Consider the following 22,285-nt stretch of genomic DNA (forward strand, 5'->3'; position numbering starts at 1 on the left):
GGAGGCAGATGTCATTTCAACAATTGGTTTTAAATTTTAGGAATTAGAACTGCCCCTCTCTGGAAGGTAGGAAGCCCATTATCTCAAGAAGTAGGCAAGTAGGAAGTCCAGTCCAGGCTGGGGTTGGGTTATATGATTTCTAGAGGATTCTTTGAACCCTAAGGCTCTATGATCCTTTGTTATTTGCAAACCTAGTGAGTCCTTCTGAAAGGCTTCCTCACCTTTCACAGCTACTCAGTCATATTCATGCCTCAGATGGGCCTTCCTTCTCCTTTTCAGTCACTTTGCTTGCAAACCTGTGTTTGTGGAAGAATTTCCCACACACTACTCACTGTGGGGAATGTTGGGATTCTCAACAGGGCATGGCAAGCAGGAGAAGAGAGGAAAAGTACAAATGGTAAATTAGAAGTAACTCTTAGATTTCAATTCCAGCTCTAATACTTATATATCATGGGATCTTGGGCAAATCACTGGGCTCTGTGACTCTCATTTTATTCATATGTAAAAAGTGGATGGTGATACAACAACAATAATAATAGCCTGCCTTACAGAGCTGATTTTAAAAATAGGTAATACCTGGTTTTCATAGTATCCTAATGTTGTGCTAGATTATTTAGATACATTGTTTTCTTTAATCCTTCCAACAGTCCCATGATGTGTAGATTCCATTATTCTTACTTCCCAGATGAGAAAACTGAGATTTAGAGTGTGTAAAGCCTTTCCTTAAATGTTGGAGCTAAAATGAAAATCAACAGGTCTAACTCTGTAGGCTGAGTACTTCGTAATGCCAGCCCATGTTTGTCAGAATGACATGAAATAGCACATATCATACTGGACTTATTAGAGGATCTGTTATCCTGATAAGAAAACCAAGGCTCAGAGGGGTTTAATTAATCTGTTCAGAGTTTGAGGACAGGGGTAGGGCGGTAGGAAGGAAAATGCAAATGTGGGGTGGATCTGAGGTAAGAAAAGGCTCAGGACTGTGGCACGGTGGGAGAAGATTCCAGACCATGGTTTTTCACCTGCGCTGCACGTTGGACTGCCGAAGGTCACTTTAAACAGCACTGATGACTGGATCCCACCCCTCGAAATTCTGTTCACTCAGTCTAGTAGGCAGTCTGGGCATCAGGATTCTCAAAAGCACTCCAGGATATTTTAATGTGCGGCCAGTGTAAGAATAACTGATTTAGGACAAGAGTTATTGGAATGTGGAGGGATTGAGGCCACTCCAGGCACAGGTAGCAAAGACCCTATATGTCCTGTTTTTCCCCAATAATGCCATTATCTTTGCAGGATGCTTCATGTTCCAGGCACAACTGTGCCCTCAGCATGACATCTAGTAGGCAGTCACAATGGAACGGGATGCTCTACTCAGAGAATGAATAACTTGCATAAAACCTCCACCAGATAATAGTGCTTCCATTAGACAGATGGGGAAACAAAGGCCCAGAAATTTTCAGGAGCTAAATCTCTCTGGCTTTGTACTTTCAAGTTCTGTCTATCTGCCAAAAAAATTGGGAGTCTGAGAAATAAAACCGGGGCCTTTCCTCTCTCCTTCCTCCCTCCAAAGCATTGCCTTGCCTCTTACTGTTTCCGCCCTTCTGTGGCCCCTCCACCTGCTGGGGAACATCAGCCTTCCAGGAGAGAGGAGAAAAGGGCTGAAGCTTCCTGACTGAAATGTGGGCAGGAGTCAGGACCAATTGCCATTTTTGAGAAACCCTATAACCCTGTAAATAAGGATTCTAGCTTGGTCTCAGAGCCTCACTCTACTGTGAATTTGAGTAAAGCACTTCTTAAATTTAGGGCCTTTTCTTCTCCACTATAACATAAAGAAAGTGGACCAAAATCTGCAGGTCTCAAACTAAAGTACTTTGGGGTCTAGGTAGATGATGTACACCCATGGGGCAGGCTAGATGGGGATCGTGGGGAAGCAGCAAGCATATGCCTTGTCCGAAGCGGTCAGGATTTATTGAACACCAACCAGTTGTCACCACATAGGCATGTAGGCTCAGAGGTGTGAGGTCTGATTTGTTACTAAAGAAATGCTAAGAAACCTTTATTTATGTGCACTCTCCATGGATGGAGGAGCATGGTAGGCTGCAGTCCATGGGGACTTCACTTTCACTTTTCACTTTCATGCATTGGAGAAGGAAATGGCAACCCACTCCAGTATTCTTGCCTGGAGAATCCCAGGGATGGGGGAGCCTGGTGGGCTTCCGTCTATGGGGTCGCACAGAGTCGGACGCGACTGAAGCGACTTAGCAGCAGCAGCAGCAGCCTCTTAATCTAATGTTAGTCTAATAATAGTAGTAGTAGTAAAGCATAGAAAACAAAACATGAATGTGGACTGAATTTAGCCCATAGACTGCTTCTTCGTGACCTGAGGGTTAAAGAGTCTGAAAGACTGTCACGTTCTGTGATTTCTAAACAAGGGGACCTGACCCAATATTACAGAACACAAAAATTGGCATTTCTGCACTAGTTGAAAGTTCTCTTTAGGAAGTAAACCCAAATGGCATCCTCCTTATTATTAATTCCTAATACTTTGGCATGCATTTATTTCTATGACCCTTGGGAACTTGTTCTCCCTCCAAAATCTGACAACCATGTTTGAAAGAGAAGGACCATCTGCTTTATAGAGAAACAGTGCCCTCTGCTGGAAGAGTAAAGCAGAAGGCCGCCTTTGGCTCTGAGGTCATCTAATACTTGAAAGATTTGTTTGTTTTCACTTGAGACAGAGTTAATGAAGAATAATAAATAAAAATCTAAATGCATATTTATGGATGGTTTGATGTATGTTAGGCAGAAATTGAGCTTTCATGTATCCATTTGGGAGTAATTACTCTTAATCTATTAAAAAAAAAAAAGTCCAGGATTAGAGAAAGGAAGAAAACATTTGTTACATCAACTGACAGCAATCTGGAATGCACAGACAAGGAGAGGAAATTGGAGTCTAGGTCTCCAGACTATGTTCTGGAAAATCAGAGCCTTTACAATAATGTATTGCAAATTTATGGTTTTTCATAGTTACTCTCACCGCAGCCGTTTAATAAATCCTCCCAATAACTCTCCAAGGCCGGCATTATTGTCCTCATTCGACAGATAAGGAAAATGAAGCACAGAGAGTCTGAGTGACCAGATGGAAACTTTTTATCAATTAAATGATAGAAACAAGCTTAGGCTAGTTGATTAGCATCTCTAAGCCTCAATTGCCCTATTTGTAAAACATGGATAAAAATACCATCCATGTTTGCAACAAAGATTAAACGCAAAACACGGCAAGGCACTGAACATAGCGCTTGTCCAAGAGTTAGCCTGGTGCCCAGCGCCAGCAACTCACTGCAGTGACCAGAGGCAAGATCATTTATTCATTTACTTTTGGCTGTGCTGGGTCTTCATTGCTGCCTGCAAGCTTTCTCTAATTTCAGTGAGCAGGGGCTCCTCTCTAATTGTGATGCTTAGACTTCTCATTGTAGTGGCTTCTCCTGTTTCAGAGCACCGGCTCTAGAGCTTAGGCTCAGCAGTTGTGGCACACAGGCTTAGTTGCTCTGTGGCATGTGGGATCTTCCCAGACCAGGGATCGAACCTGTGTCCCCTACACTGACAGGCAGATTCTTTTTGTTTTTAAGATAATTCAAGTTGTCTTTTTTTGAGTTTTTTTTTAATTGGAGGAAATTTGCTTTATAATGTTGTTTCTGCTGTACAACAATGCAAAACAATCGTAATTATATATATATATATATATATATATATATATATGCCCTCCCTCATGAACCTCTCTCCCCTCCCCCCCACCCCACCCTTCTCAATCCTTACAGAGTACCAGGCTGGGCTCCCTGTGTTATATAGCAGTTTCCCACGAGCTATCTATTTTACACAGACATAGAGAATGGACTTGTGGCAGGTGGATTCTTAATCACTGGATCACTGGGGAAAACCCAGAAGCCCAGATCTTTTAACTGCTTGTCCTAGGACTTTCCCACTACGTTCCACACTGTCTTGTATGGTCAAAATAGTGACCACAGTGCTGCTGAGATCTATAACACTGGCCCCAAACCCTAAAAACATAGCCCAGATTCTTTTTTAACATAAGTGGCTTTGTCAACAGGTATGAAGATCTTTATCTGCATCATAAAGATAGAATATTCTAAGTGAGGGGTGTTATCTTTCCTGTGAATTGTTCTCCTATGTCCAACGACTGGTCTGGTAGATTCCTGAGCTCTACATTTGAATAGGAATATTACTATGTTGGACTTCCTAGGTGGTGCTAGTGATTAAGAACCAACCTGCCAATGCTGGAGACATAAGAGATGCCAATTTGATCCCTGGGTCAGGAAGATCCCCTGGAGGAGGGCATGGCAACCCAATTCAGTATTCTTGTCTGGAAAATCCCATGGACAGAGGAGCCTGGTGGGCTACAGTTCATGGGGTTGCAAAGACTCATACACGATTGAAGTGACTGAGCACATTATCATGTTGAAGTGAAGTGAACGTTGCTCAGTTGTGTCCGACTCTTTACGACTCCATGGACTGTCCGTAGAATTTTCCAGGTCAGAATGCTGGAGTGGGTAGCCTTTCCCTTCTCCAGGAGATCTTCCCAACCCAGGGATCAAACCCAGGTCTCCCTCATTGCAGGCAGATTCTTTACCAGCTGAGCCAGAGGGGAAGCCCATTATCATGTTGGATGATACCCAAAAGAAAGGGGTGAGGGGTCCAGGACCCACATCAAAGAGTAAACATTTCTCTACTCATCCCTTTACTTGTTTACTTATTCTGCAACATTTATTGGGTGCTTGTTTTGCCATGTGCTAAGGTTAGGTGCACACATGCTAAGTCACTTCAGTCCTGTCTGATTCTTTGCAACCTTCGGACTGTAGCCCGCCAGGCTCCTCCTAGGCAAAAATACTGGAGTGGGTTGCCATACCCTCCTCCAGGGGATCTTCCTGACCCAGGGACTGAACTCGCATCTCCTGTATTGGCAGGCATGTTCTTTACCACCAGCCCACCTGGGAAGCCCAAGGATACAGCCAGGAGTAAAACAAACATAACCTCTGGTCTAATGAACCCGAATCTAGAGAGGATTCCTACGGTCAAAAAGTAACAGAGGGCATCATGTGAAGAATGGATTTGGGCCAAGGATTTGGGCAGAACTCTTTTAACTGACTGGAGGGGCAGGTGGGAGGCAACTGGCTCAAATGTGTGAACTCCTTATTGCTCAGCATTCCTAAGAGGGGTCTAGAAGGCTCCTGAGAGGTGTTAAATGAGATTCAAGATGGAAGTGGGTTGGAGCAGGGTTTGGCCACTTTGATTTCTCTCAAACCTAGCTGGACACCATGGAGATGTCAACATTGACCAATCTGTTCTGGAAAAGCTCCCAGGAGCTGCCTCCATAGTGGAGGAGAAAAAACAAGGCCCTGAGTCCTTGGACTTTGGCTTTCTCTCCTGAACTTCCATCTTCTTGATGCTTCAGATCTTTCTTGGTCATAGAGAATTCTTCTGAAGTATGTCCCTCAGCAGAGCACAAGGGGTGTGTGCCTGCTAAGTCACTTTAGTCGTGTCTGATTTTTTGCGACCCCATGGGCTTCAGTCTACAAGGCTCCTGTGTCCATGGGATTCTCCAGGCAAGAACACTGGAGTGGGTTGCCATTCCCTCCTCCAGGGGAAGTTCCCAACCCATGGATCGAACCTGTGTTTCCTGCATTGCAGGCAGATTCTTTTTACCACTGAGCCACTGGGAAAGCCCAAAACACAAGGGAATTGGCAACAAAAGTCCTTAGTGCAGGACAAAGACTTTTCTCAAAAGCCCATAATGGGGCAAATTCATTTTCATTGTTTATTATGATGTAAAATATAAGCAATAAGAGTGAGGGGAAAAAATCACCCAAAGATAACCACAACTAAGAGGACTTCTATTTTTTCCTTTTGTTTAGTATTCTTTTTTTTTTCAGGTACAGAAAATCACACCAAATCCTGCTTTTTCACTTACTAATATTCAAAAGAACTATTTCTTTAACATTTTTATAAGTTCTTCATTATAATCATATATTGAATTGTGTAATTATTATTCTATTATTTTTATTAATATATAATATTATACAGAATAAATATGCCATAATTTACCTATTCATTCTCTTATCATTGGCCACTTTCAATTTTTGACACTATTCAGGTGCTATCGTAGAAGTTTATACAGGACATAGATTTGGGGTAATAAAGGAAGAAATAGTGTGCTCAGTGGGGAGGAAGGAGGTTGGTGTTGGGTAGAGAGTAAGAGAGCTGATAAAAAGAAACAGAGGAAGTGACATAGACTTAAAGATCTGTAGCTGTTCCCCCGTGTAGATGTTCCCAGTGAGGGTAGCAAATGTGCAGTCAGGCATACAATGGTAAGACATCCTCCTTGGAGATCAGCCCCACACTAGTGACCAGCTAGGGACCTCGGGAAAGTAATGCCTCCGAGCCTCACAGCACGGCTATAAGAATCACGATGAACTAGTAGATACAAAGGTTATATAAAATGAGATATTGTGAAAAGGGCTCAGTGCCATGCCTCGTTCTCAGCATGTGCCCAACAGAGGCCAATTGTGCCAGAGAGTCTCCTGGTGACTCACAGCCACTAGTCCTTGTAAGTTCTCCCTTGTAACATGAGGGCTGGAAGCCTGGCAGCTGTGCTTTAATAAAGTACCTGATCCCCGAGTATGTTAGTTTGACAGGGCTACCATAACAGAGAATATACACACACAATAGAATATTACTCAGCCATAAAAAGAATGAAATAATGCCATTTGTGGAAATGTGGGTGGACCTAGAGATGATTTTACCAAGTGAAGTAAATCAGAGAAAAACAAATATATGATACCACTTATATGTGGAATCTAAAAAATAGTCCAAATGAACTTATTTGCAAAAGAGAAACAGGGTCACAGAAATAGAAATCACACTTATGACTACCGAAGGGGAAGGGGTAGGAGAGGGATAAATTAGGAGTACAGGATTAACAAGTACACATTACCATATATCAAACAGATAAACAATGAGGATCTACTGTATAGCACAGGGAACTATACTCAATATCTTATAATAACCTATAATGGAAAAGAATTGAGAAAAAGAATATATATATATATATATACACACACACACACACACATATGACTGAATCATTTTGCTGTACATCTGCAACTAACACAATATTTGCCTATTGTAAATCAACTATACTTCAATAAAGAAAAGGGATAACCCTCTCTTCTTGGCTTGCAGTTGGCCACCTTCTCCCCGTGTCTTCACATGATCTTCTTTCAGTGTGCGTCTTAATTTTTTCCTATAGAAACACATCAGTCATATTGTTTAAGTTCCACCCCTACCTTAAACATCTCTTTAAATGACCTTATCTGCTATCACTCACATTCTACTGAGGGTTAGGACTGCAACATGTGAATTGGAGGCAGGGGATTCACAGTTCAGCCTCTAACCCAGAATGTGGGTTAGAGACATAGGTAGTATTTGAAAGACAGAAGAGAAGCAAAAGACATTTTCCTGGTCTTTGGTTGGCATAAGATTTCTCCAATGTCTGCAGCTTCCAAGAATCTTCTTGAAAATCACCCATTTTCTGCTGCAGACAGCCCAGATCATTAGCAGTAGGTTCCTACAGTTTCTGCACTACTGCTATCTTGAACACTGGCAGTGGTTTCTCTAACCCTTATTCCCCTACATCTTCTAATAGCTTTGGAGGCATCTAATTTCCTGTACAAATTAATTTCTATTTGAGATACCTACAGTGGTCTTTGATTTATTGACTGAATCTTGAAGGCTACAGTAACTATTATTTTAAATGGGGTGGGATGGTTGGTGAGTAGAGTTTCAAGGAAACCGTTAAAAAGAAGACAGTGGCAAGTCAGACATGAATAGATCCTGGAGAAATTGAAGACAGGATATTTGGAATTCATTCTATGGTCTAGGACATTATAGATTTTTCTCACTGAAACATCTCTAATAGCAGAAAGCATAAGCCCCCATGGATTCTGACAGCAATTGCTACAAGTAAGAAAATTCTTTGAAATCTTTAAAACTCACCCCAATTTTTCATGTGTATTATAGTATGTTCATATGTTTTAATGTAAAATAACATTTTTAATTATTAACCATCAAATAAAATGAACATTCTAGAGTGATGCTACGTTTATTCTATGGTTTTGAATACTGTCCGGACCTGGTCACTAACCACAGCTTGAGAGCACAGTCCAAAGCAATATGGAATCACTGAGTGGTTCTAAGGAACAAAGTAAAATAACGCAATTGCTTTTGAATGATCTCTGTGCTGCTGTGTGGAGGGTGGGAGGAGGCAAGCATGGGAGCAGGGAGATATGTTAGAGGCTGTTGTAACAATCCAGATGAAAATGATAAGACACCAAAATTAGGCTCTGGAGCCAAGGTACCCAAGAGAGCTTGTGCAGGTAACTGTCACCTCTGACTTCAGCAGAAAAACAAAGCAGGTCAAAACATGTGACAGCCAAGGTCCTTCCCAGTCCAAAGGTACTGGGATTTCTTTCTGCTTCTCTTTACCTCGTGCTCACCTCTTAATCCATTATTAATTTGCATAGTTTATTTCATGTAATGGTCAGCCTCACTTAAAGAGGATTTTTGCTGCTAGTTTGCTAATGAGACAAAAATCTGTAGACTTGTTTGTTTTAAAGCTGAAGCGGAAGTTCTAGATCTAAGAAAAATTGGTCTTTTGATAGAGGTGTCTAGTAATTTCCAATTCTAATTTGACATATAGAATATGCCATACATACCTGGCATATAGGAGGTACTCAATAAATACCTGTTGAATTACCAAGTGAATGAATAAATGACGAGTTCCAATGCATTCACATGCATCTTATAACAAGTCTTCCCTTATGCTATCTGTGTACCTTACATTATCTTGGCACTTCAGCCCACAGTTTAAGGCCTTGTTCATATATGTGCTGTTCCCTTTGCTTACAATGTCTTTTGCCTCTTAATCCATCTGGAAAATGTCTGCTCACTTGTCACAACTCAGCTTAAATATCACATTGTCAAAGAAGAGAATAGATGTGTAGGTTGAACACACGCATTTAGAGTCACACAGACCTTGGTTCAGATCCAGGCTTAAAGATATATATAGTGAGAGGGTGTTCCAATAATCTTTTCTCATAAACTCTTGGTTTCTTAAATTATAAGTAAAATGAGAAAGAAAAATCATTTTGCCAGATCCAGCCATCATTTTCCATGGCTGTGAGCCATAGTTCTACAGGCAGCCCAACTTGGTAACAGCACCAAGCTTCATGTCTACTTTTGCTGAATGTCTCAAACTTCTGCCCACATGGAAACATGGCCATTGGCTGGATAGCAAATATATCTGATGGCACAAAATCTCAGCCATATCCTAAAAGTACCAGATCTTTAACTCCATCCTCAATTTGACTTGGGTCAAAAATGTTCCTGATGTTTGTGCACCACTATGCCCAGAGGATTGCATGCTTTGGGTTGACCGAGGCTGGTCAGTACTCCTCAGGAAACTTGAAAACTGTCGTTATTCATATGTGGTTATTCAGAGATCCATGTGGAATTTATGACAAGACCATAGGGAATCAATTGAAAACGTAGAACTCTTTCTTCTTCCACCAAATTCACACCTTCACATTGCACCTGAGTCCACCTGGATGACCCACCAAACAGGGCTCATGGTGTGTTTTACCCACTGTCAACCTCTGGGTTTTTAGGCTCACAGGTATGCCTAGCTGCAACCTTCACTCTCAAGCTTGTTTTCCATAAGAAACCCTGAAGTACTTAAATTATACTTTTGTCATTACACATCCAGAGGCCTAAACAAAATGAAATATATTTAGAAGGCAGGAAATCATGGACAGCTTGAAGTAAACTTCAAAGTGATACCAAACCCATTAATATACAACTTGACTTTCACATTGCAAACCTAGCATCAATATCATCCTTCACAACAAAATAAGTTTTGAGACTCACTAGATTTCCGCCCTTAGGCAAGTTTCCTAAACTCTCTTGGTTTCAGCTTTCTCATTGTAAATTGTGAGTAATAATTCCCATTGTGAGACCTCAGTACAGTATATTAACAAACCTGGCACACGGGAGATGTTTAGTCAACAGCATCTGTAATTATGTCTTCAAAAACTCTTCCGTTCATGAGACGTGTTTCCTTTCTCAGCACCGCGAATACAGAATTTCCTCGCCTATTGACTGGGTAAAATAATACCAAAGTCATAGGATTGTTAGGGTTTAAGTAGATAAGACACATAAGATTTACAGTCTCATCACATTGCATTATCCTAAAATTGAACATGCTTCCACTAGAGTCTTTGAGTGTTTCATGTATGTCTTTGGGAAGGATGGGTGAATAACATGTGTTGGGTGCCTACCACAGGCCAGGAGTGTATAACGTGCTTTTGATACATTATCTCCTTGGATCTACCCCCAGACACTATAGGAGAAATTGAATCCCCATCACAAGATGAGAATATAGATGCTATGGAAAAGCTGAGGAACTCACCAGGTGTGATGCCATGTTCTTTGCATCATTCTGCAGCATAACTGAGGCCAAACCAGATGTTCCATAAGTGTCAAAGCATGCTCCCACTGATGATGAGACCCCTCCTCTGAGGCCAAATGTTCCCTAAAGCTCAGTACTTGAGAGCACCCTGGGGCCAAATTGCCTTGTCTCTTTTGCTTTCCAACACTCTAACTTTGGATACATTCTTAACCATTCTGTTCCTCAGTTTCAATCAATTGTAAAATGGAAATCACAATAGCATCTACCTTATATGAGTGCTTTTCTTGAGAATAAATACAGTAATGTTTGTAGATTATTTTGCATAGTGCCCAGAGCATAGCAAGTTCTCAGTTAATGCCTCTCCTAAATAGATAGGTCTCAGAGCCCCTTGAGGAGCACTGCTGGAATGATGCATGAGACAAATGCTCAGGGCTGGGGCAATGGGATGACCCAGAGGGATGGGATGGGGAGGGAGGTGGGAGGGGGGTTCAGGATGGGGAACACATGTAAACCCATGGCTGATTCATGTCAATGTATGGCAAAAACCACTACAATATTGTAAAGTAATTAGCACCCAACTAAAATAAATAAATTTATTAAAAAAAAAAAGAAGCCACCTATCAAGCTGTGGGAGGCCTGGGCCTTGGAAGCCTGCAGACACTTGGATACTATTGCTGGTAGGAAGCGGGGCTCATTTCCAGCTGTAACGGCCTCACAGTTGACAAAGGGATGGTGTTCATTTCCTTCAAAAGTTGTTTGGCTCTCTTCCCAAGGCTTTAGGGCAACTGCTGTTTCAATAGGAAGCTCTCTGAAGCTGTGAGTCAACAGTTGCTCATCCTGGGAGGTGATTCACACGCCAGAGTGTGCGGTCCACAAATGGTGTGGGGGTGGTACCTCTGGGGGAGGGATTGACGTGCCCCCAAATGAGTTGTTTGTGATCACAGGCTACTCATGAGCAGACACGAAAACAGATGTACCAATTAATTTCTTGTCATGTCCCCTCCACACTCCTTCAGGAGAGGCACAAATGTTGCTCAGAAAGATGTCGAACTTGGACATGAGCACAGTCATTCCCCCCACCTCGCAGTCCTTTACAACAGGAAGGCTGTTTAAAGAGTCAGAATGAGGAATGAGAGATTTGGATCGTTTCAAGATTTATGTTATTCATTTTGAGGTAAGACGGGTGAATTCCTGAGAAACTGGAGAAGGACTTTGAAGCTGAAGGCAATTTCAGTGGGGTGAGAGTTTTGCCCCTAGTTTTTCACTTGATAATGAAAACTTTAAGATAAAAAAATAATTAACCTATTACTTATCTGTCAGTTTCTTCCAATAGACTGTGTACACCCCAGGGGTCCTAATCTTAGATTCAGGACTGTTAGTCCTGCGTTGGCCATGTGCCAATAAACCTGGATCTGAATCTGAGTTCTAGACAAGTTACTTAACTTCTCAGGGCCTCAGTTTTCTTCTCTATAATATGGAGACTCAGAATAATACAAACCTGGTAGAGTTATTAAGAACATTCATTGATCTAATAACAGTTCTACTCAAAATGGGATCCACGGATCAGAGCTCTTCCATCAGTTGTTACCAGTCCTTGGTCAGGGACATACAAAAAGTGAACATAATCTTTTGGGAACCACTACAGCAATTGCACATTACAGCAATAGTTTTATTATATTCAGTGAAAGTATCAGCTCATAGTAGATAAAAGGTAGAGGATGAGTTTTGCTCATTTAATATTGGACAAGAACAAATATTGGGCCAGTATAACTGTCATAAAAGTGATTCTTTTGAAATCTGCCAGTTCACAGGCATTTAAGGTGCTCTTGATGTTCTTCATAAAAAGAGAGATGAATGACAGCATTGTTGTTGTTCAGTCACTAAGTCTGGTCTGACTCTGTGTGACCCCACGGACTGTAGCACACCAGGCTTCTCTGTCCTTCACTATTTCCCAGAGTTTTCTTGAATTCATGTCCATTGTGTCAGTGATGCTATCTAACTATCTCACCCTCAGCCTTCCCCTTCTCTTTTTGCCTTTAGTCTTTCCCAGCATCAGGGTCTTTTCCAATGACAGCATAATGTAGCAGAAAGAACAAAAACTTTGGAATCAAGCATAACTGGGTTTGATTTTTAACTCTGCCACCTAGTGACCGGCAAGTTACCTAATCTCTGGACCTCAGCTGCCTCACTAGTAAAATGGGAATTATAATCCTAACTAGGTAGGGTCTTCATGAGAATCAGCAGTGGTATTTGCAGTGTGCTCCTGACATAGAACATTTCAATAATTGTTAGCTTCTATCTCCCCCATTTTTCCATGAAAAAACTTCCGTGAATAAACTAAATTCAGTTCAGTTCAGTTGCTCAGTCATGTCCGACTCTTTGCCACCCCATTATCTGCAGCACACCAGGCTTCCCTGTCCATCACCAACTCACAGAACTTTCTCAAACTCTGTCCGTTGAGTCGGTGATGACATCCAACCATCTCATCCTCTGTCACCCCCTTCCCCTCCTGCCTTCAATCTTTCCCATCATCAGGGTCTTTTCTAATGAGTCAGTTCTTCACATCAGGTGGCCAAAATATTAGAGTTTCAGCTTCAGCATCAGTCCTTTCAGTGAATACTCAGGATTGATTTCCATTAGGATTGACTGGTTTGATCTCCTTGCAGTCCAAGGGACTCTCAAGAGACTTCTCCAACACCACAGTTCAAAAGCCTCAATTCTTCGGTGCTCAGCTTTCTTTATGATCCAACTCTCACATCCATACATGACTACTGGAAAAACCGTATCTTTGACTATATGGACCTTTTTCGGCAAAGTAAAGCCTCTGCTTTCTAATATGCTATCTAGGTTGGTCATAACTTTTCTTCCAAGAAGCAAGCGTCTTTTAATTTCATGGCTGCAGTCACCATCTGCAGTGATTTTGGAGCCCAAGAAAATAAAGTCTGCCACTGTTTCCATTGTTTCCCTGTCTATTTGCCATGAAGTGATGGGACCAGATGCCATAGTCTTCGTTTTTTGAACGCTGAGTTTTAAACCAGCTTTTTCACTTTCCTCTTTCACTTTCATCAAGAGGTTCTTTAGTTCCTCTTCGCTTTCTGCCATAAGTGTCATCTGTGTGCCATCTGCATATCTGAGGTAAACTAAAGACAGTCACAGTTGTTATTCAGTTTCTTGGTCATGTTCAGCTCTTTGCGACCCCATGGATCACAGCATGCATGTTTCCCTGTCCACCATCTCCCGAAGCTTGCTCAAACTCATGTCCATTGAGTCAGTGATGCCATCCAACCATCTCGTCCTCCATTGTCCCCTTCTCCTCCTGTCTTCAATCTCTCTCAGCATTGGGGGCTTTTCTAATCAGCTGGCTCTTCGCATCAGGTTGCCAAAGTATTGGAGCTTCAGAGACAGCCACAAATTTTGTACTATTCCTCTCAATGAGAGGCGGAGTTTAATTTGCCTCCCATCAATCAGAGCTGGGCTCATCTCTTACTTGACTATAGAATGTAGCAGAGTCATGTTCTAGGACTTATAAAACTAGGTCGTAAGAAATCTTGCAATTTTCACCTAGGCCTTTTAGAAAATTTTCAGTGCCATCTGCTATGTAAAGTGAAAGCTGCTCAGTCGTGTCCAGCTCTTTGTGACCCGATGGACTATACAGTACATGGAAAACTCCAGGCCAGAATACTGGAGTGGGTAACCTTTCCTTTGTCCAGGGGGTCTTCCCAACCCAGGGATTGAACCCATGTCTCCTGCATTGCAGGCAGATTCTTTATCAGCCGAGCCACAAGGGAAGACCAAGAATACTGGAGTGAGTTGGAGTGGGTAGCCTATCCCTTCTCCAGCGGACCTTCCCAATCCAGGAATTGAACCGGGATCTCCTGCACTGCAGGTAGATTCTTTACCAACTGAGCTATCAGGGAAGCCATCTGCTATGCCAGTATCTGACTACTCTATGTCCTCCATGCTATGAGGAAGCCCAAGCCAGAAAAGCAGAGAAGGCAGTGGAGGAGAGGTGCCCCATCATTCTCCCGATGGACCACTCATCCCAGCCCAGGTGAAATGAATAATGAGTGAAGAGGTCTTCAGATGACTCCATTGCTAACCACCATCTCTAATGATAACCACGACTGTGTGAGAACCACCCAGCTAAGGCTATCAAATGCAGACTTCTAAGAGAAAATCCTGTATTATTGTTTTAGCCACCACATTTCAGGGTGGTGTGTCAAGCAGCAGTAGATAGCCAGAACATTCTGCTAGAGTATAATTTCTGGTCTTTCTGCACCTTACTAACTTATCAGTCAGTGATTGGTGGTTTGTCAATAGTTTAACCTCCATTAGTCAGTTTACAATCCTGTACTGGCCAAGGTTAAGGTATTCAAGACTGCTGTTTACACATGGCGAGCTCTGTTTCCTTTTATAGTGACCTGTGAGCTTTCTCCTCCTTCTCCTCTGTGAGGTGAGTGGCTGTTCCTTGGTGGGGAGGGCTGCTTGCCTTGCTGATCTTACCTGTGATTTGGCTGGTAAGTAAAGAGGAGTCTATTTGGTTGGCCAAAAGTTTCGTTTGGGTTTTTTCCATACCATGTTACGGAAAAATCCGAACAAACTTTTTTGGCCAACCTAATAATTGAGTCTATTTTCTCCAGTCCAGATCTGATATTTCCATTGCCTTCATTTTGACTCAACTGGTTCAGAACCAATAGTGGGGAGTGTTGGGACTGGCATTGCAGAGGGGCCCCAAGCTCTCTAACAGTACTGACATTCAGAAGAGTAAATGGTTAGGTACTAAGCAGGTTCCCAACTTGCCCTGTACTCTTACTGATATGGAATTCTTGCTCATGTTGCTAATAATATCCTCAAATAAATATCCTCAAATATTTAATATCCTCAAACTTAGAAACAAGCTAAAGCACTTATAATCATTGTTGGCAAGTTGCTGGTTTTCTCTTGACACGTTTGACAGTTTGCTTACATTACTTCTCTCAAAATTCAAAACAACTTTCAGCCAAAGCCAAGCTAATAACAAAACCCTGGAGAATGCCATTGTATCCTCTATACAACTCAAACATGACTTCTAATTTCCTTGGCCCCTGGGAAGTTGACAGTGTGTATCTGCTTTATTGAATTTGTTGGGCCTTTGTATTTTTTTTTTTTTAATTTTTGTTACTGTTGTGTTGATTCCAGTTATCCTCGCAGCTCAAGACATAGATGGAGGACATTCTGTTAAAGTGACAAATACAGTGTTTCCCACCTCTTCCCCATGATTATTTTAACTCATTTATACCTCATCCCTCAAGTCATTCATCCAGCCTATCTTTATTGGGATCCATGTCTGAATCAGGACCTGTTCTAGGTCCTGGACATACAACTATAAATGAAGCACTTTCAGACCCTTGCCTCATAAGCAGTGCTTTGAGTGATGGAGCAAAGGAGCAGGCAACAGGAATGCTATTGTAGAATGCTCCAACGAAGAAATACATAGAGTTCTGAGGAAAAAAAGCAGAGGTACCAAGGTCATAATTTTCTGATAACTGTCTTCATTGAACATTCAAACGCAAAATTTGAAAAAACTTTATGTCTTAGCTTATGAGTGAATTTTGCCATTGTGTTTGGTATTCCTCCATTGCCTTATTCCAGGAATCAGTGAACTAAGATGGACTGGAATGGGTGAATTTAACTCAGATGACCATTATATCTACTACTATGGGCAGGAATCCCTTAGAAGAAATAGAGTAGCCATCATAGTCAACAAAAAAGTACGAAATGCAGTACTTGGATGCAATCTCAAAAATGACAGAATGATCTCTGTTCGTTTCCAAGGCAAACCATTCAATATCATGGTAATTCAAGTCTATGCCCCGACCAGTAATGCTGAAGAAGCTGAAGTTGAACAGTTCTATGAAGACCTACAAGACCTTCTAGAAGTAACACCCAAAAAAGATGTCCTTTTCATTGTAGGGGACTGGAATGCAAAAGTAGGAAGTCAGGAAACACCTGGAGTAACAGGCAAATTTGGCCATGGAGTACAGAATGAAGCAGGGCAAAGGCTAATAGATTTCTGCCAAGAGAACGCACTGGTCATAGCAAACACCCTCTTCCAACAACACAAGAGAAGACTCTACACATGGACATCACCAGAGGGTCAACACCGAAATCAGATTGATTATATTCTTTGCAGCCAAAGATGGAGAAGCTCTATACAGTCAGTAAAAACAAGACTGGGAGCTGACTGTGGCTCAGGTCATGAACTCCTTATTGCCAAATTCAGACTGAAATTGAAGAAAGTGGAGAAAACCACTAGACCATTCAGGTATGTCCTAAATCAAATCCCTTATGATTATACAGTGGAAGTGAGAAATAGATTTAAAGAACAAGATCTGATAGACAGAATGCCTGATGAACTATGGATGGAGGTTCGTGACATTGTACAAGAGACAGGAATCAAGACCATCCTCAAGAAAAAGAAATGCAAAAAGGCAAAATGGCTGTCTGAGGAGGCCTTACAAATAGCTGTGAAAAGATGGGAAGTGAAAAGCAAAGGAGAAAAGGAAAGATATACCCATTTGAATGCAGAATTCCAAAGAATAGCAAGGAGAGATAAGAAAGCCTTCCTCAGTGATCAGTGCAAAGAAATAGAGGAAAACAATAGAATGGGAAAGACTAAAGATCTCGTCAAGAACATTGGAGATACCAAGGGAACATTTCATGCAAAGATGGGCTCAATAAAGGACAGAAGTGGTAGGGACCTAACAGAAGCAGAAGATATTAAGAAGAGGTGGCAAGAATACACAGAAGAACTGTACAAAAAAAGATCTTCACGACCCAGATAATCACAATGGTGTGATCAATCACCTAGACCCAGACATCCTGGAATGTGAAGTCAAGTGGGCCTTAGGAAGCATCACTACAAACAAAGCTAGTGGAGGTGATGGAATTCCAGGTCAGCTATTTCAAATCCTAAAAGATGATGCTGTTTAAGTGCTGCACTCAATATGCCAGCAAATATGGAAAACTCAGCAGTGGCCACAGGACTGGAAAAGGTCAGTTTTCGTTCCAATCCCAAAGAAAGGCAATGTCAAATAATGCTCAAACTACTGCACAATTGCACTCATCTCACACGCTAGTAAACTAATGCTTAAAATTCTCCAAGCCAGGTTTCAGCAATACATGAACCATGAACTTACCAGATGTTCAAGCTGGTTTTAGAAAAGGCAGAGGAACCAGAGATCAAATTGCCAACATCCACTGGATCATAAAAAAAGCAAGAGAGTTCCAGAAAAACATCTATTTCTGCTTTATTGACTATGCCAAAGCCTTTGAGTGTGTGGATCACAATAAACTGGAAAATTCTGAAAGAGATGGGCATACCAGACCACCTGACCTGCCTCTTGAGAAACCTGTATGCAGGTCAGGAAGCAACAGTTAGAACTGGACATGGAACAACAGACTGTTCAAAATAGGAAAAGGAGTACGTCAAGGCTATATATTGTCACCCTGCTTATTTAACTTATATGCAGAGTACATCATGAGAAACACTGGGCTGGAGGAAGCACAAGCTGGAATCAAGATTGCCGAGAGAAATATCAATAACCTCAGATATGCAGATGACACCACCCTTATGGCAGAAAGAGAAGAAGAACTAAAGAGCCTCTTGATGAAAGTGAAAGAGGAGAGTGAAAAAGTTAGCTTAAAGCTCAACATTCAGAAAACTAAGATCATGGCATCCGGTCCCATCACTTCATGGCAGATAGATGGGGAAACAGTGGAATCAGCGGCTGACTTTATTTTTCTAGGCTCCAAAACCACTGCAGATGGTGATTGCAGCCATGAAATTAAAAGACACTTACTCCTTGGAAGGAAAGTTATGACCAACCTAGACAGCATATTAAAAAGCAGACACATTACTTTGCCAACAAAGGTCCATCTAGTCAAGTCTATGGTTTTCCAGTGGTCATGTATGGATGTGAGAGTTGGACTATAAAGAAAGCTGAGCACCAAAAATTGATGCTTTTGAACTGTGGTGTTGGAGAAGACTCTTGAGAGTCCCTTGGACTGCAAGGAGATCCAACCAGTCCATCCTAAGGGAGATCAGTCCTGGGTGTTCATTGGAAGGACTGATGTTGAAGCTGAAACTCCAATTCTTTGGCCACATGATGCAAAGAGCTGACTCACTGGAAAAGACCCTGATGCTGGGAAAGATTGAGGGCAGGAGGAGAAGAGGAGGACAGAAGATGAGATGGCTGGATGGTATCATCGACTCGATGGACATGGGTTTGGATGGACTCAGGGAGTTGGTGATTGACAGGGAGGCCTGGCGTGCTGCGGTTCATGGGGTCACAAAGAGTCAGACATGACTGAGTGACTGAACTGAACTGAACTGATTGCCTTATTAATAAAATCTTATGCAAAACAATGGCTGAAGATGGAAAATGAATCTCGAGTAATATGTATTAATGTAGATTGCAATATACATTATCTTAGTTAAGCCCCACCACCTCCCTGTGAAGGGGCCTATCATCTCTGTTTTACAGAGGAGGAGGCTGAGACTTCTACAGGTTAAATAACTTGCCTAAGGTCACACAGCCAGTAAAAGGTAGAGACAAGATATAAGGATAGGTCTGTGTAAGTCCAGTTTCATCCTCTCACTACCATATTTCATAATAGGAAAATACCTAGAGAAATCATACTCACCCTTAACATTTTGCTGTTAATTGTGGACATGTTCATTTAACATTTGATCTCAATGTTTCTGAGAAATGAGGTTATATCTGTACATTAATTTGTAAATCAAGGTTCTGTTCAGAAATCCTACTTGAAGTGGATTAAACCAAAAATCTAGGGGATTACTGGCTAAACCCCAGAAATGAGAGGAATGAATCTGACCACAGGAATGACTGCAGCCACAGATTCAAACCTCATCAGTGCTGTCTCTTTCTGTCCCTCACCGCCATGAGATGACGGCATGTTTTCTGATCAGCATTTTAGGTGGTGCATTCACATTCTAGCAGCTCCATGCCCAGAGGCTGAAGGGCTACTTCCCCAGAGCATGTTTGAAAAAGCTCCAGATAAGGGCTCCTACTGATTCAGTTTGGGTTGTTCTGACCAAGAGGATGGAATACAATGAGTGGTTCTGCTTGTAACTGACATGGATAGTCATTGATGAGCTAGATCAAGAAAAAATGTCCATTTATAGAGTGGAAATCACTTTTACAAAGAGCTCTAGGACCGGTTACCAGGAACTGAGATAATAGCAAGGAAGAAAAATAAAATGCTATTTGGTTATCAGCCTCACGGACAAAGCAAGTGAAATGGAAACAATTATATTAATCATGAGAGCACCATAAATACAAAGATAACCACAAGGACATACCCATTAAAGTAGACTTCAGACTTTAAATATTTAGAATGGCAGGGGAAAAAAAGCACTGAAAATGACCTAAAATGTCCAACAATATGAAAGCCATTAGGTAAACTCTAGTTTATATTGTCTGTTGATGTTATGCAAAGATATGTTTACGCAGAATTTGGAGTAATAGAGACAAACCTGTACACAAATGTTGAGAGAGGCATTTTTTATAAGAATCAAAAAATGGAAACAATTCAAATGCCCATCAGCTGAAGAATGAGTAAACAAACTAATACAATGGAATGTGTGTGTATGCTAGGCAAGTACCCTGGAGTGGGATACCATGTCTTCTTCCAGGGGATCCTCCCAATTCAGAGACCAAACCCATTTTTCCTGTCTCTTGCATTGGCAGGAGGGTTCTTTACCACTAGTGCCACCTAGGAAGCCCACGCAATGAAATATTATTTGACAATAAAAAATAATGAAGTACTGATTCATGCTACAACATGAACAAACCTAGAAAACATTATGCAAAATGAAAGAAGTCAGTTACAAAGGACAACATATTGCACCATTCCATATATATGAATCCATATATATAAAATACCAAGAATAGACAAATCTGTAGAAACAGAAGGTAGGTTAGTGGTAGTCTAGGGCTGCTTCCCAGGTGGTGCAGGAGGAAAGAATCCACCTGCAATGCAGGAGACACAGGAGACGTGTGTTCAATCCCTGGGTCAGGAAGATCCCCTAGAATAAGAAATGGCAACCCACTCCCAATATTCTTGGCTGGATAATTCCTTGGACAAAGGAGTCTTGTGGGCTACAATACATAGGATTGCAAAGAGTTGGACACAACTAAGAACACACACACACACACACACACACACACACGCAGGGTTGGGAAGAGGAGGCAAATGGTAAATGATTGCTGCTGGATGTGGGGTTTCTTTTTTAGATGAAGAAAATGTCCTAAAATTAGATAGTGGTATTACCACAAGCAGAAGAATGAAATTTGTCCTTTATTTTACACCACTCACAAAAATTAACTCAAAATGGATTAAAGAGTTAAGCATAAGATCACAAACTGCAGAACTCCTAGAGGAAAACATAGAGAAAATTCCTGGCAGCAATTTCCTGACATAACACTGAAAGCGCAAATAACAAAGGCAAAAATAGATAAGCTGGACTATATCAAACGAAAAGTCTCTGCCCAGTAAAAGAAATAATCAACAAAATAAAAATTTATAAGATTAACAAGTTCTGGGGACCTATGATTACAGCTAATTATACTGTATTATATTTTTCTTACCACAAAAAAAAAAGAAATAGTAGCTTTTTGATGGCATAGAAGGGTTACTATGGTGGTAATTATTTTGTCATAATGTATCAAAGCATCAAGTTGTACATGTTGTACAATATTGTTTATCAATTATATCTCAATGAAGTGGAAAAAAATAAACAAGTAAGAATCCTTAATGATCTTAAAGCTAAATACACATAAATAAATAAAATCAGTGATGATGGTTACACATTCTATGACTTTGATAAAAACACCTTCAGTTCAGTTCAGTTCAGTCACTCAGTCATGTCCGACTCTTTGCAACCCCATGAATTGCAGCACGCCAGGCCTCCCTGTCCATCACCAACTCCCAGAGTTTACCCAAACCCATGTCCATCGAGTCGGTGATGCCATCCAGCCATCTCATCCTCTGTCGTCCCCTTCTCCTCCTGCCCTCAATCCTTCCCAGCATCAGGGTCTTTTCCAATGAGTCAACTCTTTGCATGAGGTGGCCAAAGTATTGGAGTTTCAGCTTCAACATCAGTCCTTCCAATGAACACCCAGGACTGATCTCCCTTAGGATGGACTGGTTGGATCTCCTTGCAGTCCAAGGGACTCTCAAGAGTCTTCTCCAACACCACAGTTCAAAAGCATCAATTCTTTGGCACTCAGCTTTCTTCACCATCCAACACTCACATCCATACATGACTACTGGAAAAACCATAGCCTTGACTAGATGGACCTTTGTTGGCAAAGTAATGTCTCTGCTTTTAAATATGCTATCTAGGTTGGTCATAACCTTCCTTCCAAGGAGTAAGCGTCTTTTAATTTCATGGCTGCAATCACCATCAGCAGTGATTTTGGAGCCCCCCAAAATAAAGTCAGCCACTGATTCCACTGTTTCCCCATCTATTTTCCATGAAGTGATGGGACCAGATGCCATGATCTTAGTTTTCTGAACGTTGAGCTTTAAGCCAACTTTTACACTCTCCTCTTTCACTTTCATCAAGAGGCTCTTTAGGTCTTCTTCACTTTCTGCCATAAGGGTGGTGTCATCTGCATATCTGAGGTTATTGATATTTCTCCCAGCAGTCTTGATTCCAGCTTGTGTTTCTTCCAGCCC

The 22,285-nt window shown here is 41.5% G+C and overlaps 1 protein-coding gene across 7 annotated transcripts in view; it reads left to right on the plus strand.

Moving 5' to 3' along the window:
* The window catches only part of LOC145505043 (protein CFDP2-like), a 78,188-nt gene that overhangs the window by 41,578 nt on the left and 14,325 nt on the right, over nucleotides 1–22,285 (plus strand). For 6 of the 7 annotated variants that reach the window (XR_014052749.1, XM_081486717.1, XM_081486713.1 and 3 more), the window contains one exon: nucleotides 15,719–18,957. The exons of the other annotated variant lie outside the window; for it this stretch is intronic. Coding sequence is in view for 4 of the 6 variants with exons in the window: in XM_081486713.1 (XP_081342839.1) it covers nucleotides 16,198–17,364 (1,167 nt within the window). In the remaining 2 variants the exon portion in view is untranslated. Of the gene's footprint in view, nucleotides 1–15,718; nucleotides 18,958–22,285 lie in introns of those variants that run through there. 7 annotated transcript variants of the gene reach the window in all.

This window comes from Giraffa tippelskirchi, chromosome 5 (assembly GCF_054371585.1).
Source record: "Giraffa tippelskirchi isolate mGirTip1 chromosome 5, T2T-mGirTip1v1.2.pri, whole genome shotgun sequence".
In the NCBI taxonomy this organism is placed as follows: domain Eukaryota; kingdom Metazoa; phylum Chordata; class Mammalia; order Artiodactyla; family Giraffidae; genus Giraffa; species Giraffa tippelskirchi.